The sequence below is a fragment of the Dromaius novaehollandiae genome, chromosome 9, assembly GCF_036370855.1.
Source record: "Dromaius novaehollandiae isolate bDroNov1 chromosome 9, bDroNov1.hap1, whole genome shotgun sequence".
Lineage (NCBI taxonomy): Eukaryota > Metazoa > Chordata > Aves > Casuariiformes > Dromaiidae > Dromaius > Dromaius novaehollandiae.
The window spans coordinates 12,360,890-12,379,446 of record NC_088106.1 but is presented as its reverse complement, the minus strand read 5'-3'; the positions used below and the strand labels follow the sequence as shown (position 1 = coordinate 12,379,446).

Genomic DNA, 18,557 nt, shown 5'->3' with positions numbered 1-18,557 from the left:
GGCTCTCCCGCAGGCCGGGCTCCATTAACGAGATTATTATGCAAATGGAGCAGCCCGGTGCCGCCCGGCAGCCTTACCTCATCCCCGCCGGCGGGGGAGGCAGCGCAGGGGGTCCCCGCGCCCCCCAGCGTCCCCCGGCCCGGCACCTTGCCGTCCCCCCGAGCAGCCTGGCACCAGGCAGGGGCGCTTGGGGCCCGGCTGGCCCTTGTGCCGGGAGCAGCCCAGCTGCGGGGCACCCCTCACCCTGCCTGGGCACCTGTGGGGCTCTGCCCGGCCCCATCCTGCCGGGGTGGGTGCAGGGTGCAAGGTGCAGGGCTGCGGGGTGGGGGGGACACGGAGCTCGGGCTGCTCCGGGTGATGGGGTGGGCGGGGGGGGGCGTGGGGAGGGGGCGTGGGGAGGGGGACATGCACGCACATACACGCACGCAGGCGAAGGTCCGGGAATATTAAACTGCATTGCAGATAAATCCCCAACATAAATATCGTGAGCCGCTCTGCCACGGGGGGGCCCAGCAAGGAGATTTATAACCCATCAATTCCCACCGCCCGCGGCGGCCCTGCGTGGCAGCCGTGCGTGTGCCCCGGCCCACCTCGGCCGCCCTCCTCGCCACGCTCGCGGGTGCCCTGCCGCGCTCGCCCGCCTCGCCTGCTTGGCCCCGGGTGCCTCGGCGGGTGCTCGGTGCCGCCCGGGGGTGGGAGCCCCGGGGAGCCCCCCTGGCATGGCGATGGGTGACTCATGCAGCGCGTGCCAGGCTGTGCCCTGCAGACCAATGGGCACCGCCACCAATACCTTCGTGCTCACGCACTCGTTCACACGCTGCCATACTCATGTCGAAGCGTTTGCATGGGGCAAAAAAAAGCCACACCACCCGCTCTGGGCTCTGCGCCCCCCCCGCGCAGGGACATCCCGACACGGGCACCCTGTCCACCTGGGCATCACCCGCCCCAGCAGTGCATGGGGCACCCAGCCCTGCTGGGGGTGGTGGTGGGTGATTGAGGGGGAGAGGTGGGCGCTGGCGTTATTAACAGCCCTGGGTATTGCTCGAGCAGGGCTGTAAAAATTAAAGGCGTGTGGATATAAAATAAGGGATAAATCTGCGCCGGCCGCAGAGCGCTGCGGCGTCCCACTGGGGCTGGCGCCTCGAGGAGCCCGGGCAGGGTGGGCGTGGGACGGGCACCTGCGGGCAGAGGTGGGGCCGGGCAGCGCCTGCACCCCATTCCCTCTGGTCCCCCCCTTAAATCTCTCGCGAGTGCCCCGGGCAGGGGACACGGGGGCAGCGGCAGCCTCTGGGCCTAGCATCGTGGAGCCCGGGCACGTGCAGAGAGGCGCGAGGTCGTGCGAAGCGCAGGCTGGAGCAGCGCTCAGCCCGGCACGGCGGGCAGGATCCGTGCCACGCGCCCCGGTGCCAGCACAGGGGGGGGTGGACGCAGGAGCCAGGCTTCTGCAACACCTCCATGGGTGCCCACCCCAGGGACACCCCAGGCCCGCAACCCTAGCCCACAGCGGGGCCCGGTGGGTGCCCACCGCGGCGCCCAGCCCGCGCCACCCTGCCCGTCCCGCGGGCCACCCCGCCGGCAGCCTCATTTTCCCCGCGATTAGCGGCGGCGCAGGAGCCTCCGCACACCGCCAGCAGGTGACAAATAAGATTTTTCCGCTCTCCCGAGCACCCGGCATGGGGCTGTCATTGAAAATGCAAAGCAGCGCGGTGCCAACTTCTGCCACCCCCACCCCCCACCCCACCAGCCCCTCCGTGCCAGTCCTTCGACTGGCCAATGTCCCTCCACCATGGCCACCACCCATCAAACCAGTTGCTCCCCAGTTGGCGGTGCTGGGCAGAGGAATGGGTGCCCTCTCGCTCCAGGTGGCACTAGTGGGCATGTTCTTGGGGTCCGCGGGCACCGGTGGCTGCTGGGCACCGGGTGGGAGAAGGGGGCAGCAGGAGGGTGCTGAGGCGCCCCGCTGGGTGCCGGTCCTGGCCAACACTGGGGATTTGCACCTGGCAATAGCCCGGCGAGGGTTTGTCCCTTGTGGGAAAAGGGCAGCCCGAGAGCTGCCCCTCAGGGCAAGCAACTGCCCCACGCACCCCACCCCGAATGCCCCTCCGGGGGGGCAAGGATGGGAGCTGGGCGCAACCACCCAGCACCCCACAGCCCTGTCCTCTCGCCGGGGCCTCACCCTCCCGGCGTCCCCAGTCCCCCCCATGCCAGCCCCTGCTGCCGCCCCGCACCGCCGCAGCCCACCCGGAGCCGCCAGCAGCCCCTGGCCCGGCTCCCGCCGCCACCACTCCCCCTCCACTATTGTTGCAGGGTTGCCTCTGCCGCTGTCTGTGAAATTAATTCGGAGGTGGAGAGGGAGAATTATGTAAAGTGTGGTTATTCTGGAGCGGCGGGGGAAGCGCCGCTGATGGCAAAGTGCCTTTTTGTGTGTTTAATATGCATTTTTTTCCAGCGGTGCATTTTCAGGCGGGTAATTTGCTGTCTTTTCAGACCCCGATCAGTATCATCTCTCTGGCAATGACAGCTTTTATTTGCTCTGAAATGAATGCTGAGAAATTTCCAAGAAATAGCCAAGTCCCCATTGTCTGCCGCCCCCGCGGGCCGGGGCCACCGGCACCCGCCAGCGCTGGCCCCCCGCCTGGCCCCCGTTGCCCGTGGCCGGCTTGGCATCGGCTCAACGGCGGTGCCCGCTCGCCCGGGCACACCAGGCACGCGCGTGTGCCGGCTCGCACGCCCCGGGGTGTGCGTGAGCATGCACGGTTTGGTGGACACCCCTGGCTCACACCCTTCCTCGAGGGGGGTGCACGGATTAGCACATCACATGCACACACACACCCCTGAGCTCTGCACTACAGTTTTGGACACTGCACACTTCATACACACAAGCAGCCGTGTGTGTGTATACACTCCCTTCCTTGTGCGTGCATACAGACACAGAGCCTTGTGCACACACACACCCCGTTGTGCGTGTACACCCACCCTGTGCATCCACATAACCCCTTCATGTATGCACACACACCCCCATACATGCACACACACAAACACACAAACATATACCCCTTGTGCAGGTACACAAGGACCTTTGTGCACATGCACGCACACATGTATGTGCACACACACACCCCCTCCTTGTGCCTGTACATGCTTACACCCCATGCATACACCTATATGCACAAACACACACACACCCTCCTTGGGGATGCACATCTCCCCTTGTGCATACATATCTCCCCTTGCGTGCATGCACACACACACACACACACACACCACCATGCCCAAACCCCTGGTTGGGGGGGCCCACATCACACCCCCAGTGCAGCCCCCAGTGACCCAGGGCACCCCATGCAGCCCCCCGGGACCCCTCAGCACGCTGGGGGCCAGCCTGGCGCAGCCCAGCCTGTTGGGAACCTGAGGCAAAGGGGGGGCAGGCAGAGCCCGGGGGGCACAGGGCAGCGTGCCCTTACCCCACTCCCTGCCACCTCTCTGGCACCCGCCTTGCCCGGCGCTGCCCCAGCCTGGTCGGCACCCGAAGGCATCGCAGCGCAACACCCCATCGCAGCGCGACGCCCCGCGCGCACGGGGCTGCACGCCGCCGGCTGCGGCCCAGCTGGTGTGGGCACAGGCTGCCCGGGCCCAGGCCTGGCACAGCTGAGGTTAACTCCGCCAGCGCCCGGGCTGTGCTGCACACGGAAGCTTTAATTTAATGAAGTGTGAGGCTTTTTATGGGCTTTTAATTACGCGGTGATAATTAACATTATAGGCCGCCGGGTCCCGCTGGTGCCCGGCTGCCCCGTGCCAGCTCCCGCCTGTTTGTAAATAAAACCACCGGGCCGCGGCGGGCAGGGTCGGGGCAGTGCGCTTCCTTTCTGATGGGGGGGCCCCCAGCCTGGAGGGGGGCCGTGCTGAGCCAGGCTGGCACTGGCCCCCCCCCGCCCCCCCACCAGGCCGAAACCCCTCCCGAGGGTGGGAATTTGGGCATTGAGGGGACGCTGGCACTGCTGCAACCCCCTGCGAGAGGTGGGGATGGAGGACACCCCGCTATTTCCCTCCGGCGGCACCCGGACGCCTGGGCTCTTCTCCCCCTGCGGATGCCATGAGCCGGCACTGCCGAGGGCCTGGGCGCTTCCCCCCCCCCGCCCCACCGCGGGGCCCCCAGCGCTTCTCCCCCCGCACCGGGGCTAATAGGAAGCGATCCATCACGCAGCGCCCGGGCGCGCTGCCCGCCTGCCAGGCACCTAATAGATTTATCGCCCGTCACCCAGGCAATTTCCTGCCCTCCCCTAATCAATACCGCGGGGCAGAGGGGGGGCAGCAGCCGGGGGGGGGGGGGATCCAGGACAATGCTAGCTGCATCGCTGTCCCCTGTATGGGGGGGGGGGGGGGGCAGGGGGAAAGCCGCCCTGGGGGTGCCCCATGAGGCAGAGCCCGGCACAAGGACCAGGGATCCCGGCATCCCCTCCCAGCATCGCTCCCCCCCATTTCGGGCAAGGCGAGGGGCCCGGGACCCCCCCCCCAGGGGCCCTGCAGACAAGCAGCACCGGGGCAGTGGGGAAGGTCGGGGGGGCCATAGCTGGCGGTGCCAGCACCCACCTTGCTCCCCCTCCCCCCAGGGAGCTCAGCGGTCCGGGCTCCCCCCGCTTCCCATTTAATTTTCCCTAATGAAAGGCACCGGGGATGGCGGGCAGCCGGGGCACCGAGGTCGAGGCTGCCTTTAATCAATCCCCGCTGCTGGCAAGGCGCCTGGAGGAGCCGGCGGAGGAGCAGGGGGGGGGCAGGTGGGAGGAAGGCGCGGGGGCTGCCGGGGGGCCATGCCCCGGGGGGCAGCCTCGGTGTTATGGCCCCGCCACCCTCTCCCTTCCCAAACTCAGCTCCCAGCTCCGATTGGGAAACCGATGCACCCAGTGCCCGCTCCCCCCCAGGACCCCGCTGTCTCCCCCCAGGACCCGGGGGCCCCCTGTGCCCCACAAACACCTCATTGCCACACCAAAGAAGATGCACCGCCAATGCACTGACTTGCCCGGCCGGTGCCAGGGCTGTGCCCAGGTCCTGCCAGGGCAACTTTTAATTCTGTGCCACCTACCAGGGTCTTGGTACACGCAAGAGTCCCCCCCGACCCCCCCCACGTCCACACTGCCAGCCCTTGGCACCGCCGGGGCAGGGTGCTGGCTCCTCCAGCTGGCTCACCTAAGCCGGGCAGGAGTCACTGCCAGCCGGGGGGCACCCACGGCGGGGGGCACCCACCCCCCTGCCCCGGCGCCCAGCCTCGGGCTGCTAAAGGCACTGGCTGAATGAGAACCCAGGAGTCCGGAGCGGGCACGGTGCCCATCCCTGAGCTGCGAGTGCTGGGGACGGGGTCCCCCAGTGTCCCCTAGAGCTGGGTGCTGGTGACAGCACTCACCCCGTGCACCAGCACCGTGGGGCCCAGGTCCCGGGTGAGCAAATCCAGGTGGTGCAGGTAGAGCGGGTACAGGCTGGTGTCGGCGGGCGGCCGGGGCAGGTAGAGGAAGCGCACAGCCGGCGCGGGACTCTGCTCCAGGATGAGTTTGTTGGCGGCGCAGACGTACTCATCCGAGACTTGGGTGGCGTTGGCCGGGAAGTTCACGGCGCTCTCCTCCTCGGCCAGCGCCGGCCCCCCCGGGGGCGCCCGCTGGGCTTGCCAGTGCAGGCTGACCACCGCGTCCCAGGGCACCAGCTGGATTTGGGCCTGGATGCGCAAGTCTTTGAGCAGTTGGCGCAACTTGTCCTCCTGGGCGTGGGGCATGGCGCCCGCCTCCACGCAGAGGAAGAGGCGGAGGCGGGCACGGCGCCAGGCCCGCGTCATGTTCAGCACACAGGCCATCTGCAGCAGGAAGAGGCTGCACGTGTCGGCGTAGCGGGCGCTGTCGGGGCGCAGGAGGTTGACGGGCCACACGTGGATGGAGGGCGGGGAGCCGGCGGCCCGCCGGAGCTCCCAGGCCTTGTCCAGGCTCTCCAGGTGCCGGGCCAGCAGGACGTTGCGCAGCATCTTCAGGGCGTCAGCCACGATGCCCACGTACTCGCGGGCCGAGAGGAGCTTGGGCGCCGCGGGTGCCCGCACCGGGGGGAAGCCCAGCGGCACCTCCTCGCGGGCGCTGGTGAAGGCCGGGTGCTGGGCCAGCCCGTCCTGGGGCGCCGCGTCGTCGTAGAAGCCCAGCACGAGCGTGTTGGGCCGCATCCCGCCTGCCGGAGACACCGCGCCAGCCCGGGGTGAGCGGAGGGCAAGAAGAGGGCCCTGCCAGCCGATTTGGCCTTGGCACTGCCCACCCCACGGAGGCAGCGGGGTTGACCCCCGTCTGCGCCCACCCCAGGGGGCAAAGCAGGGGGCCTGGGGCTGCCGCGGGCGCCACTCACCGAGGCCGGAGGTGAAGAGGAGCTGCCGGACGCCGTGCCGCACCGAGGGGGCCAGGGTGAGGCTGACGAAAGCCTTGACGTTCAGCTTGTCCACCAAGCCCAGCCACGAGTCCTGCTGGGCCTGCAGCGGGTCCGAGGGCAGCGCGTCTGTGCCGGGGGCGAGAGGGGCGTCAAAGGGGCAGGCGGGCACCCCACGCCAAGGGGGCCGGGGATCTCGCTGCCTTCCCTGCAGCACCCTGGCAGGGCGCTGAGCATCCCCAGCACCCCCCCGTACCAGTGTCTAGCCCCATGCCAAGCCCTGTGCCCATACCCAGCACCCATGGCGGGGGGGAGGTGGAATTGGGTGCTTCCAGCCAGAGAGATGAAATTACACATAAATACATAAAAAAAACATACCCAGACAGCTCCACCCCCCCCAATTTCAGGCCATTAGTCACCACGGCAACGGCAAGGGGGGAGCAGAGCCTGTGCATCCGCTGGGGGGTGGGGATGGCCACGGCAGGGCGAGGGAACACGCGTGTGCAAATGAACACGCAATGGGGTGCAACCGCACCCAAAGCACCTCTATGGGCACGCAGCGAGGACGTGCACAGGCACACGCATGTGCAAGGCGGTGCTGAGTGTGTGCACGTGCTAGGCATGTGCAGGCATTCGCTTGTGCACACGGAGCTGAGCTGCGTGGGGGCTCAAAGGGCCAGGGGTGCAGGCGCCGGGTGCGTGCACACGGGGGGATTGATGTGGGAGCACACGCACGTGCAAGCACGTGTGTATACTTGTATGCGTGAGGCCTGGGAGAGACACAAGCCACCTACATCCACCATGCTGTGCCAAGCCCAGGGTGCCACAGGGGTGCCCAAAGTGCTGATATTTCTCCCTTGTGCCCACAGATGGGCACCAGTGTCACCCCAGCACCTGGGAAATGATCCCAACCTCAGTCCCCCTGCCCAGAGGTGGGAAGGATGGGCACGGTCCCACCTGCCCTTATTCATGGCAGCAGTGAGCACCCAAAGGGGGGCATCACCCACTGTGCTGCACCCAGCCGGGCCCTGCTGCCCTGGGCACTTTGGGACACCACGGGGGTGGCACACGGCTGGCAGCCCCAGGGGAAGGGGCAAGCCCTCACCTAAGTCCTGCAGCTCCACGTGGCCCAGGACGTAGAGGCCGCTCTTCTTGAGGTCGTTGACAAAGTCGATGAGGCGGGCGCTGCCCCGCGGGTTCTGCACCATCAGCAGCATCTGCGGGCGCCAGAACTTGACGTGGTCCTTCCGCACATCCAGCATCAGCAGGTACTTCCGCACCTGGCCAGAGGGAGGGCAGGGGCGTCAGGAGCACGCACCGTGCTGGAGTGGCGGCGTTAAGGAGCCCTGCTTTCTTTAACAACCCGCACCACAGGGACGCCAACCCCGAGGAAATGCCACTCGAGGAAGAGCTGGCAGGAGGGTGTTGCCACCCCAAAGACAAGCGCTGGGCAGACACCCAGGGGACACAAGCCCTGGTGTTGCCAGCTCTCTGCCACACAGGGCGCAAGGCTGGCAAAGGGGCCAGCAGAGGAGGGCAAGGCAGGGGGCACGGCTGGCCCAGCTCACCTGGTGGAAGATGAGGGCCTGGCTGATGTAGCCCCAGGTGCTGCTGGGTGAGAGGTAGTGCAGGGCGAGGAGGAGGAGGAGGAGGAAGCCCAGGCTCGCCGAGGCCGACACGGGGCTGATGAGGAACATCATGACGCAGCAGCCGGCGATGCCCAGCAGGCACGTGTGCCAGGTGAAGTACCGGAAGGTGGGCCTGGAGCAAGGAGAAAAGGCACCCGCTATTGCCCGGGCCCCACATCAGCTGCAGGGTGGGCACAGCAACAGCAGAAGTGGCAGGAGGCCGTGCCAAGGTCAGACCAGGCACCCCCAGTGAACGCTGTTGTGCCAACCCAGGGCATGTTGGGCACCCCAGATGCCTGTGGCAGAGGGCACAGCCCTGCCTGATACCCCCCAGTCTAGGCACTGCTGCAGTACCCATCGGGAACTGGCTGCTCCAGTGCTGCTGGCTGAAAGCAACTGGGAACAGGGCCTGATGTCTCTCGTTAGCAGAGCAGGGGCCACAGCTAACAGGCACCTCGCAGGCAGGAGCCTAGCGAAAACGAAGCCCCTGGCACAGGGCTTCATGCCATCCATTTCACGCCAGCCACACAGATGGGCTATGGGCAAACCACAGTGGACACACAGGCACAGGGAGCTGGCATTGCCTCCGTCCTCGGTGGCACCGGTGGGTACAAAGCTCCTGGCATTCGACCACGCTCGGCTAGCAGCGGAATCTCCCAAGGGGAGTGCCAGGCTCCAGAGGGGATCGTTAGCTAATTACCCTGGGCGTAACGACAAGGAAACGCTTCCCATCACAGCCAGCTAATCCTGCAACCCAGCTGTCCCATGCCATGTCGCGGGGTGGCACAGGTACACCGCACGGTGCCAGGGCTGCTTTCTGGAGCCCCTCTGCCCACTGAGGGCAGCCAGCCCTGGCAGCACCGCTCTCCATGCTGTGCCCAGGGCATCCCAGCAGAGCCGGCACACGGAGGAAAGGGCTCCCAGCAGCACCGCTCTCCGGCAGGCCTGCTGCACGCCTTCCCCCCTGCGCCCGCCTTCCCCCCTCTCCTGATGGCACTTCATCACGGCATGCATTAGGGCCAGGCAGGGAAATGGCAATTTCCATCTCAATCAGCCCCCTTCCCCGTGCCGTCACTGCTGGCAGCGGAGCCCGCAGCCTGGCAACACCGCACCATGCCCCCCCCACCCCGGCGGGGGCACCGAGCTCCCCGTGCCTCTCCGAGGGCAGCTGGGGACAGGGTTGGTGGCACAGAGCAACGGGGTTGGAGGAAGGCACAGGGGGTGCAGAGGGTGGTGGGCACAGCGTACCCCTCCGCTGTAGGGCAAACACTCTGTGCCAGCGGGGCACGGAGACAAGGTGGTACCTACCCCGGGGGCACTGGGCACCCCCTCGCTACCCATCCTGGCAAAACGGGGTAACCTGAGGCAGGGGTGATGGTCATGGGGACGGGGTCTGGTGACTGGCACGGCCCGGAGGAGCAGGGTGGTGTTGGGGAGCGCGGGGCAGCACCAGCAGCCGGGCGCAGCGGCTCAGCCTGGCACAGGGAGGCGGAGGCGGGGAGGCGAGAAGCTGTTATTTTCTCTAATTGTTGTTTTTGCTGAAAGGTAATTAAAATCCTTTTCCGCTGTGCTTGATGGAGACCTCAGCGTGGGGGGGGCAGGGGGTGGGCACAGTGGGGGCCATTAGAGAGCGGGGTGGGCAAAGGCACCCTTTGCCACCCAGCTGCAGCATCCTCCTCCACACTGGGCACCGTTCGTGCCCCATCCGTGCCTGGCCAACGGGGCAGCTGGGGAGGCCAAGCCCCGACCCGGCACAGACACCAGCTCTCCCTTGGGACCGGGGCACTCTCAGGGACACGCTGCCCTGCTGCACCCTAAGGCAGAGCCACCCAGCCCTGCTTGGCACCACCTCTGCCCCCACCTCCGGGATTCGCTTTGGACGAACGCTGCCACGCACCTCGGGCAGCAGGCACGACACTGGTCCCACGGGCAGGAACTGGCATGGCCCCATCCCCTCTGGGTGGCCCTGGGCCCCCCCAGATTCGGGCTGCCTGTCACACACACACATCCATCCTTCCTGGAAGATCTCTCCTCTCCTCCCCCCGCCCAGGATCCCCCTCCCTCCCTTCCCTGTTAGTTTAATTAGCACTAATGGAAAGTGGGCTCCATCACTGCTTGGCAAGCTGCCCGGGGGATGCCGGGCGGGCACGAGCTATAAATTACCTCCGGAAAGCGTAGGGGGAGGGGGCGGGTGGTACCCGGGGGGTGCTGGATGCATCGATACCTCCTCGATAACGCAGTGCAAGGGCAGGGGGATGGTGCCAAGCCAGTGCCACGCTCCCTTCTCCGTCCCAAGGGAAGGGGGCATCTCTGCCCTTCTGTTATGCCCAGGAGAAGGGCTGCTCTGCATCTCTGTCCCACTGAGGGGCAGTGGTCATGGTGCGATGGCAGTGGAGCTGCAGACAGATGGACTGATGGATGGACAGGTGCCCACCCAGCATCTCAGAGCGGCCTCCCTCCCCCGCACCAGTGGGTACCTGAAGTTGGGGGCCGATGCCCACTCCAGCGCCAGGCAGGCCAGGTTGACGGTAGCATAAACCAGGAGGAAGAAGGTGGTGACGACCCCCGCAATGGTGTTGAGCTTCCCAGAGAAGAGCACCAGCTGCAGAGAGCACAGGGGGGCACAGCGTGAATGCAGCCAGTGCATCCGTGGCACACACCCGAGCCAGCCCTGCCGGCCCAGCGTGCCCCGCAGCAGCCTCGCTGCCCACCCTGCCAGCCTCCCAGGGCACCAAGCACCAGACCTCACCTCCACAGAGGTGGGCATCACTTTGTGCCCGCTGTGCCCTGCACCCCCTTGCCAGCAGCCAGCACAGAGGTGCACAGGAGCAACCTGCTCGCCGCCACCGTGGCACAGCTCCCCCAGGAGCGAGCCCTGGGACTGGCGCGGAGCAGGCATTTCCATGCAGCCAGGAAAGGGCAGGGACAACGCCACGCTGGGCGTGAATCTCCCACGCCAGGAGGGGACAGCCCAGCGCAGAAGGTGGACAGGGTGCCCGTGCAGTGCCCGGGTGCCCAACTATGTCCCCGGTGGCCATGGGCTGCTGATGGCAGCCAGGCGGCTTCTGGCTCACTGGGAGTTAACAGCATGGCTCAGCGGTAATGGATCCCCCACAACAAACGCTCGCAGCCCCCCGCGCCCGCCCCCGCACTCAGCCATTTGCTGTGATTTATCCTTCAGTCATCGGCTCAGGGAGGAAAAGGTCACCACAGGCAGGGCACGCGGGCATAGGGCTGGGGGGTTTCCTGGGGGCCCCCAGGGCATGGGGGCAAACCAGCAGCTCTCAGCTCCCCCTTCCAGCCCTGGAGGTGCCCCCCGGAGGGCAGCACTCCACCAATCTTGCCCCAAATGCCTCCCCAAAGCTGGGCAGTTATGCCCCTCTTGTCCCATGTCCTCCAGCAGCCACGCAGTGCTCCCCACTCCTACCCTCCAGTCTGCCCAGTACCCCATCCTTCAGCTGCCCCTCAGCTCCGCCACGCCTGCCCTGGGCACAGGCTGCTCCCAGCCCCACCACAGAGCATGGGGCTATCAGGGAGCAGAGGCACCAGGCTGCAGGCACAGCCCTGGGGTAGGGGCAGCTCCCCCCTTGCTCGACAACGCAGCTTGGCTGGGGGGCACGTGCCCAGCAACACTGGCAGTGCCAGGCTCTGGCTCTGCAATGCCCAGCCCAGGAGCCAACCCACCTTCACCTGGTGGCACTGGGAAAAGGAGCATCGCAGGGCACCTCTGCGGTAGGCAGGACCCACGTGAGCAGGCACCGTGCCGGACAAACTCACCTGCACCACCAGCCAGGAGAGGATCACGGCCATGATGGGGTTCCCACTGGCAGACGTCTTCTTGGCGAGTGCCAGCGCCCGGCCTGTGGACAAAGGGGGAAGTGGAGCTGAGGCAAGGCAGGCACCAACGGGCACTCGTACCACCTGAGCCACAAGCCAGGAGTCCTGCCCCCACACTGGGCACCAACACCAGGGCATACAGATAACCCAACTGCCTGCATCTCTGCAGCCCGGCTGGCGTGTGGGCATACACCCAAGCTGATGATGCCAGTGGGTGCTCCCCAGACTGCTGATCAGGGGGTAGGTACAGTTGGCATCTGGCACCCCTGTACCACCTCCCTCAGGGACAAACAGCAGTGCCATGGGGTGCCAGTCCAGCCTACCGTGGTGCCCCCGCTCCGGGTGCCGCAAATAAGACACCCTGGGCATGAAGAGCAAAGTAGCCAGCCCTGCACCCGTGTAACGCAGCGGGGACTGGGCATCGCCAGGGGGAAATGGGGCAACGGCAAGCCCAGGCTCAGGACCCCAGACCCTATATCCCCCAGAATGGGCACATGCCAACCCACGAAACGTCACCCCCAAACCAGGAAGGGGACTTCCTGGTCCCAGGACTGGTCCCAGTCAATGTCAACTTTCTGGGTGGGCTCTGGCAGGTGCCAGCGTGCCCTGGGCACTCACCGAAGAGATCATCCCGGGCCAGGGCATAGAGGATGCGGGATGCCCCGATGAGGTTGCTCATGGCCGCAGAGAGGGTAGCAGCGTAGATGCCCACCGTGACCAGGGGTGGGAAGATACTGATGTCACGCAGGAAGCCATAATCTTTTTGCAGGAGGGTCCTGGAGAGGGACATGCACATGCTGGCACCCATGTCAGCCCATGCCAGCATGCCCTGGCACTGGGCATACCTGGGCACCAATGACCTCAATGAGGGGACAGGCAGCCGTACCTGTTGCAGGTGGCACACATGAGGAAAGCCAACAGGTTGTAGACGAGGTAGGTGAAGAGCACGGCGGAGATGGTGCCCCGTGGGATGGAGTAGCTCGGGCGCTTCAGGTCCCCTGCGGGCAGGAGTGGGCAGCATTAGCACCCTGCAGGCACAGCACCCCTTGCTCTCCTCCAACCTCCTCTGCCCAGCCGCGGCTCCCACTCCTTGCCCCTGGTACCACCCAGCCCTGACACCTTCCCTCTCCTTACCTGACATGTTGGAGCCTGCCATGATGCCAGTGCAGCCGTTGAACATCACCGCAAAGACAGAGCTGAAACTCATGATCTGCCCCGTGGTGTAGTCCACTCCGTACCCACCTGCAGGACACATGGGTACAGGCTGCAATGAGCTGTTTGGGGTGGCACAGCCCTGCCATATACCCTCCCCTCAGTGTTCCCTGTGCCCAGACAACAGCCACCATGGAGTAAACTACCTCTGGCACCTGCTTTGAGCCCAAAAGCTCTCCCCACCCTCCTGCGTGTCCCTGCTAACACAGAGGTGCCAGGCCATGGGACAGTGCCACTCCTCTCCGGCAGGTAGGGTTGGGGCACACATGTCACAGCCAGGGCTGGGGAAAGCCATTCCTCACCACCCAGGTTATCTCGCAGGGTAGCGAGTGAGAAGCCTGTGAAGGAGCCATTCTCGGTCTCTGAGCCGTTGAAGTGCGGCAGGCGGATGGGCACCCCAATGGGCCGCGTGGTGAAGAAGCTGATGAGGATGGTGCCCAGCACACCCGCAACGATCAGGAAGATGAGGAAGGTGGCTTTGGCGTAGATGGAGGCGCCCACGAGGCACACCACGAGGCACAGGGCAAGCAGGACGGTGCCGTAGAGCAGCTCGTACCAGTAGCTCTGGGGCAGGACATGGACGCCTGTGCCCACTTTTTGCCCTGGGCAGAGAGATGAGCCAAGGTCAGCAGGGCTCAGAGCAGTCATCACCTGGAGCTGAGAGCCACCAGCTTCATGCCATGCATAAGGGGCACCAACTGAACAGCCAGGGGCAGAGGGCTGGGTGAGCTATGCCAGCTACATATGGCACCATGCCCCGACTCTGTGCCATGCAGCCACCTTGGCAAGCCTGGCAGGGTGCTGGAGCTGCTCAGAGAAGGGATCCCCACTGCCCCCTGCCACCACGCACCCGGGTACTTACCAGGTGGCACCCCAAAGCTGTCCACGACTGCCTCCACCAGCCCCAGCACGTAAAGGGCGCTGCCACACACGTTGGCCAGGAAAAACATGATCCCAATGCTGCCTCCAAATTCTGGGCCCAGGGCACGGCTGATCATATCTTGCCTAAGTCAAGGGAAGATGCCAGCAACCCAAACCAATGCCCACAGGCACCCTTGGGTCTCCCTACCACCCCCAGGCCAGAGCAGTTGCAGTCCCAGTGCAGCACCCCACAGCCATCTCTGGGCTGTCATCCAATTTTGGCTCGTGCCCCTGCCCCAGCAACACCCACCACAAAGGATACAGTAGGCTCCTCCAGCATCCAGCGCCCCGTTGGTGGCGATGGCACACACAGACAGCACCGTCATGCCAATGATGAAGTAGGCTACTGCAAACATGGCCAGAGCTTGGTACAATCCAGCGTGACCCACCACAAACCCTGCCAAAGACCAAGTAGAGACCAACACCTTTGTTAGCTGGGCAGAGACCACCCCATAACCTCCCCGGCAGAGCCAGGGCCTGCAGGCACAGCCATCCCCCAGACCTGGCATCTGTGGAGGCACACGGGCTGCTCCCATCTCTGTGCCCACATCTCCCCCTCAGTCATTCCACCCCTTCCCTGCCGGGGCTGGGATTTCCTCACCCTGTGCCACCGTGGGCATCCCATGGTGGGGCAGGTGTGCACCAGGGGGCACAGCTGCTCCACGACATGCGTGTGCCAGCCGTGACCTGGCTCCACGACGCGCCAGCCTGGGCATGGTGCACCAGCCCGCAGGGAGGCTGCGGAAGAAGATCAGCTGGGAGATGGGGCAGCAGGCAGCTGCAATGCCCACAGATGGATGCCCATGCTTGCTCTGCCAGCCTCTCACCCATGGTGGCACCCATGGCCAGCCCTCCTGGCGCCCCGGGTTGTCTGTGCCCTCCACCTTGCCCTTTCCTACCCTCCTGCCATGCCAGGATCAGGGCCTGGTGTACTCTCCACAGGCAGCTCAGAGCTGGGCACACAAACAGGCAGAGAGGAGGTGGCAGGCTGGCATGGGGCAGGGGCACCTGCAGCAGTCCCGGGGTGCTGCTGGGGGAAGGCAGGGACCCCTGTGTCCCAACCTTGGTGGGCAGCGGGTCCTTCACCCTCTCCCCGGCTTCAGCACATGGTGGCGATGGGGGTAAAGCGGGATCAGGACAAGCCCACAGGGACCGGTGGGTGCCCTCCCCCAAGGACACGGGACCACAGAGAGCCAGAGGGCAGCACTGGAGCGTGGCACAGGGCTGGAGAGATGCACCGTGGGCACGCACCCCTGCTCTCCCTGTGCCCTGGCATCACAAGCAAGCCTCTAATTTTGGGGGTCTGTTTCACAGGGGGAAGAGGGCACTTGGTACCCCCTGGCACCAAGCCACACTCCAGCTCCAGGCACAGCCCGACCGGGCAGCAGGCGCTTAGCACTGCCGAGTTTTGCACTCCTTGTTTGCCTGCCGCAAAGCAGGAAGCAAAAGCAGCCCTGGGCGCCAGTCGGGGCCCCGCTTCCCAGCCCACCCTGAGCCCCCCAGGCACGGCAGGGTGCTCGGAGGCCCCGCGGCCGGCCCCCAAGCAGGGCAGCCCCTGGCCTGCCAACGGCCTTGCCCGGGGCAGCGACAGCGTTGTGGGAAGCGAGCCAGGCCCGGCGAGGGCGGCGGGCAGGAAGGAGCTGCCCGAGGCTGTCGCAAGATGCCCTATCTCGGCCACAAGAACAGCCGCAGAGTTCTCCGCGGCGGGCGGGCGCCCGCGGCCAACGCGTGCCCCAGCGAGCCCTCGCGGAGCCGGCCCTCTGCAGAGCTACCGGACCGCCGAGCGGGCTGGATTTTGGGGCACCTCTGGCGGGAGGGTGTCCAGGCACCTGGAGGGGGGTGGAGGGATGAAGGGGGGAGCCAGGCAAAGCCAAGCCGGGGGACCAGGAGGTGGAGGATGCGCTCAAGGCGTGCTGGCAGGGCTGAGGGATGCCGCGGGGGCGGGGAGCTGCCCACGTAGCCCTGCTGGTTTGGCGCCGCGGCCTTCCCCACCCCACGGCGGGCCGGTTCCTCTTCCCGGCAGCTCCCCTCCCCCTCGGCTCTGCACTTCCCTTCCTGCCCCGGCCCCGGGGGCGACGGCAGCCCCGGCGCGGGGGGCCACGGCTGGTGGGTGGGGGGACCCCCGGCATGCTGCGGGGTAGGGGCAAGGGCAAAGCTTCTGCCAGGACCCAAACCGGGACAGGGCCGGGGGTGTAAAGGGGGTAAACGATGCCAAGGGCAAGCTGTGCCCCCACCCCCCAGCTCAGGGTGTCCCCCGGGGATGGGGAAGGGGGTTTATGGCCCCCCAGGGCCTGCCCAGGCCCCCCAGCCCGCCCGGGCACGCAGCCAGCTCCCGCCCCAGGCTTTCGGTGGGCGGAAGCGAAAGAGGAAAAGCCTTCCCCATTCCCGAGATGCCAGGCGGACGCTGCCCGCCCCGGGGCCTCTGCCCGCCCCAGGCCAGGCCGGGGGCATCCCCCCTCCCAGGGTCCCTCGAAAGACCCCCACCTTCCCCAGGCCATGCCCAGCTGCCCCTCTCTCCCCCCAGGTCTCCCAGGCTGCCCAGTAACAGACCCATAGCACAGACTGGGAGTCGGCTGGGTCCTAGCCTGTCCCCAAACGGTGCCTCTGAACAAGAGGGCAGCAGAGGGCCGGGGGAGGAGGGGTCACCAGCCGGGTCCCAGACTGGGGGAAACAGGGAAGGCACACAGGTCCCAGATGGGGTCCTGCACTGGGGTGCAGGCGTGGGATGCCTGGGGAGCAGCAGGGTCCTGCCCAGGGAGGGTGCAAGGGTTTCGGGGGGGACAGAGAGTGCACTGGGATCCCACACTGGGAAGGCACTGGGAGGTCACTGGGATGCCTCGCTGGGGTCCAGCCCTGGGCAGCCAGCAGGAGCCCCAGAGCCCCAGACTGGAGGGATCTGAGGGGGCACTGGGACCCCACACTGGAGGGGGATCTGGGGGGGGGGGCACTGAGAGGGCACCTGGTCTCCAGACCAGGGTGAGGGCATGGGGGCACTGGGCCCATGTCGAGGGGCACTGGAGGGACTCTGAGGCCGGGCATCAGGAGGGCACTGGGACTCGGCCTGGGATGCTTGAGGGGGGCACTGGGAGGATCCCAGGCCCCCAGACTGGGGGGCACTTGGGGGGCACTGGTACTCTGGACTGGGAGGCTCAGGCAGGGGGGGCATGGGGAGGATCCCAGGGCCCCAGACTGGGGGCGCTCAGACTCTAGACTGGGAGGCCGGGGGGGGGTCACTGGGAGGATACTGGGAGGCCTCTGGGCTCCAGACTGGCCGGCTCGGGAGGGGCACTGGGAGGCCAGGGGGCGGCAGACGGGGCAGCACCGGGCCGCGGAGGGGGGAGCTGGGGGGGCCGCAGCCTGGGAGGCCGGGGCGGGCCGGGTGCCGGCGGCACTCACCGAGGCGCAGGAAGAGGACGACGCTGAACATGGAGAGCAGCGTGGGCACCACGACGCCCAGGAAGGTGGGCAGCTTGCGGGGGGCGGCGACGGCGGCGGCAGCAGCGGCGCGGGCCCGGCCGCTGGCCCGCTCCCGGCCCCGCTCCTCCTCGCCCGAGCCGCCGCACAGGCGGTACGTGAGCAGCGCGCTCCGCTCCGAGCTCGCCATGGCCCGGCCCGGCCCGGCCCGCTGCGGCCCCAGCCCCGCTCCCGAAACGCGCCCGGCCCCGCCGCCCGCCGCCGACCCGGGCCCGCCCGCCCCGCCCCGCCCCGCCCCGCCCCCGCCGGCCTGGCCCCGCCCCCCGCCCCGGCCGCGTGCTCCGCCCCCGCCGCGTGCTCCGCCCCCGAGGCCGCCCCGCCCCGTTGGATTGGCCCCGCCCCATCCGCGTGCTCCGCCCCCCGGATCGTCCCGCCCCCTTGGCTTGGCCCCGCCCCCGAGACCGCCCCCCCCGCCGACCCCAGCCCCAGTCACCCCGCAGCCGGATACCCCGAGGCTGCAGCCCGCACCTCCAGACCTGACACCCCCGGCCTGGCCCCTGCACCCCCAAACACACCCCACACCCTGGCACCCCGGCGGTGACCCCACATCCCCCGCTCCGCTGACCCCCCCCCCCGAGTCGCCCCATAGCGGCACCCCAACACTGACCCCTACACCGACCCCGGACACCCCGGTGCTGACTGCCCTGCACCCCCCCGGCACCCCAAACCCCAGGCACCCTGATACCGCGGGGTCAGCCCGCACCCCCACACTGACCCCTTGCACCCCGAACCGGCCCCGTGCCCTGGACCCCCCCAGCGTGGCGAGGCGCCGCATCACCCCACCACCCTTGGAGGGCTCCCGCACCCCCCACCCCAGCACCCCGACCCCCCTCCACCACGGGCGCCCCAGCAGCGTGGGCGGGGGGCCACGAGCGGGACCGGTGCCCCGGGCCGGTTCCCAGGGCAGCCCCCCCGCGCCGGTGCCCGCGCCAATTACGGGACAATCGGGGCGGCCGGGCGCCCCCCGTGCCGCCGTCCCCGGGCCACCGGCTGGGATCCGCCGGGGCCCCGGGGTCCCACTGCCGCCGGCGGCCCGGCCGGCTGACAGCCTCGCCAATTAGGTTAATGGGGTTGGCACGGGCGCCGGGGGCCGGGGCGGGG

General features: G+C 67.4%; 1 protein-coding gene across 1 annotated transcript; it reads right to left on the bottom strand.

The window, feature by feature from the left end:
• Positions 1-5,001: 5,001 nt before the first annotated feature.
• Positions 5,002-17,695, bottom strand: SLC12A9 (solute carrier family 12 member 9). Its single transcript, XM_026094826.2, has 13 exons — positions 17,379-17,695; positions 14,245-14,379; positions 13,924-14,061; positions 13,364-13,663; positions 12,984-13,091; positions 12,736-12,847; positions 12,468-12,625; positions 11,790-11,872; positions 10,490-10,614; positions 7,953-8,145; positions 7,490-7,664; positions 6,367-6,513; positions 5,002-6,195 (listed from the first exon to the last, which is right to left on the bottom strand). The coding sequence occupies exons 1-13, from the start codon at positions 17,584-17,586 to the stop codon at positions 5,366-5,368; spliced, it is 2,712 nt and encodes a 903-aa protein (XP_025950611.2). The 5' UTR covers positions 17,587-17,695; the 3' UTR covers positions 5,002-5,365.
• Between the last annotated feature and the right edge of the window lie 862 nt (positions 17,696-18,557).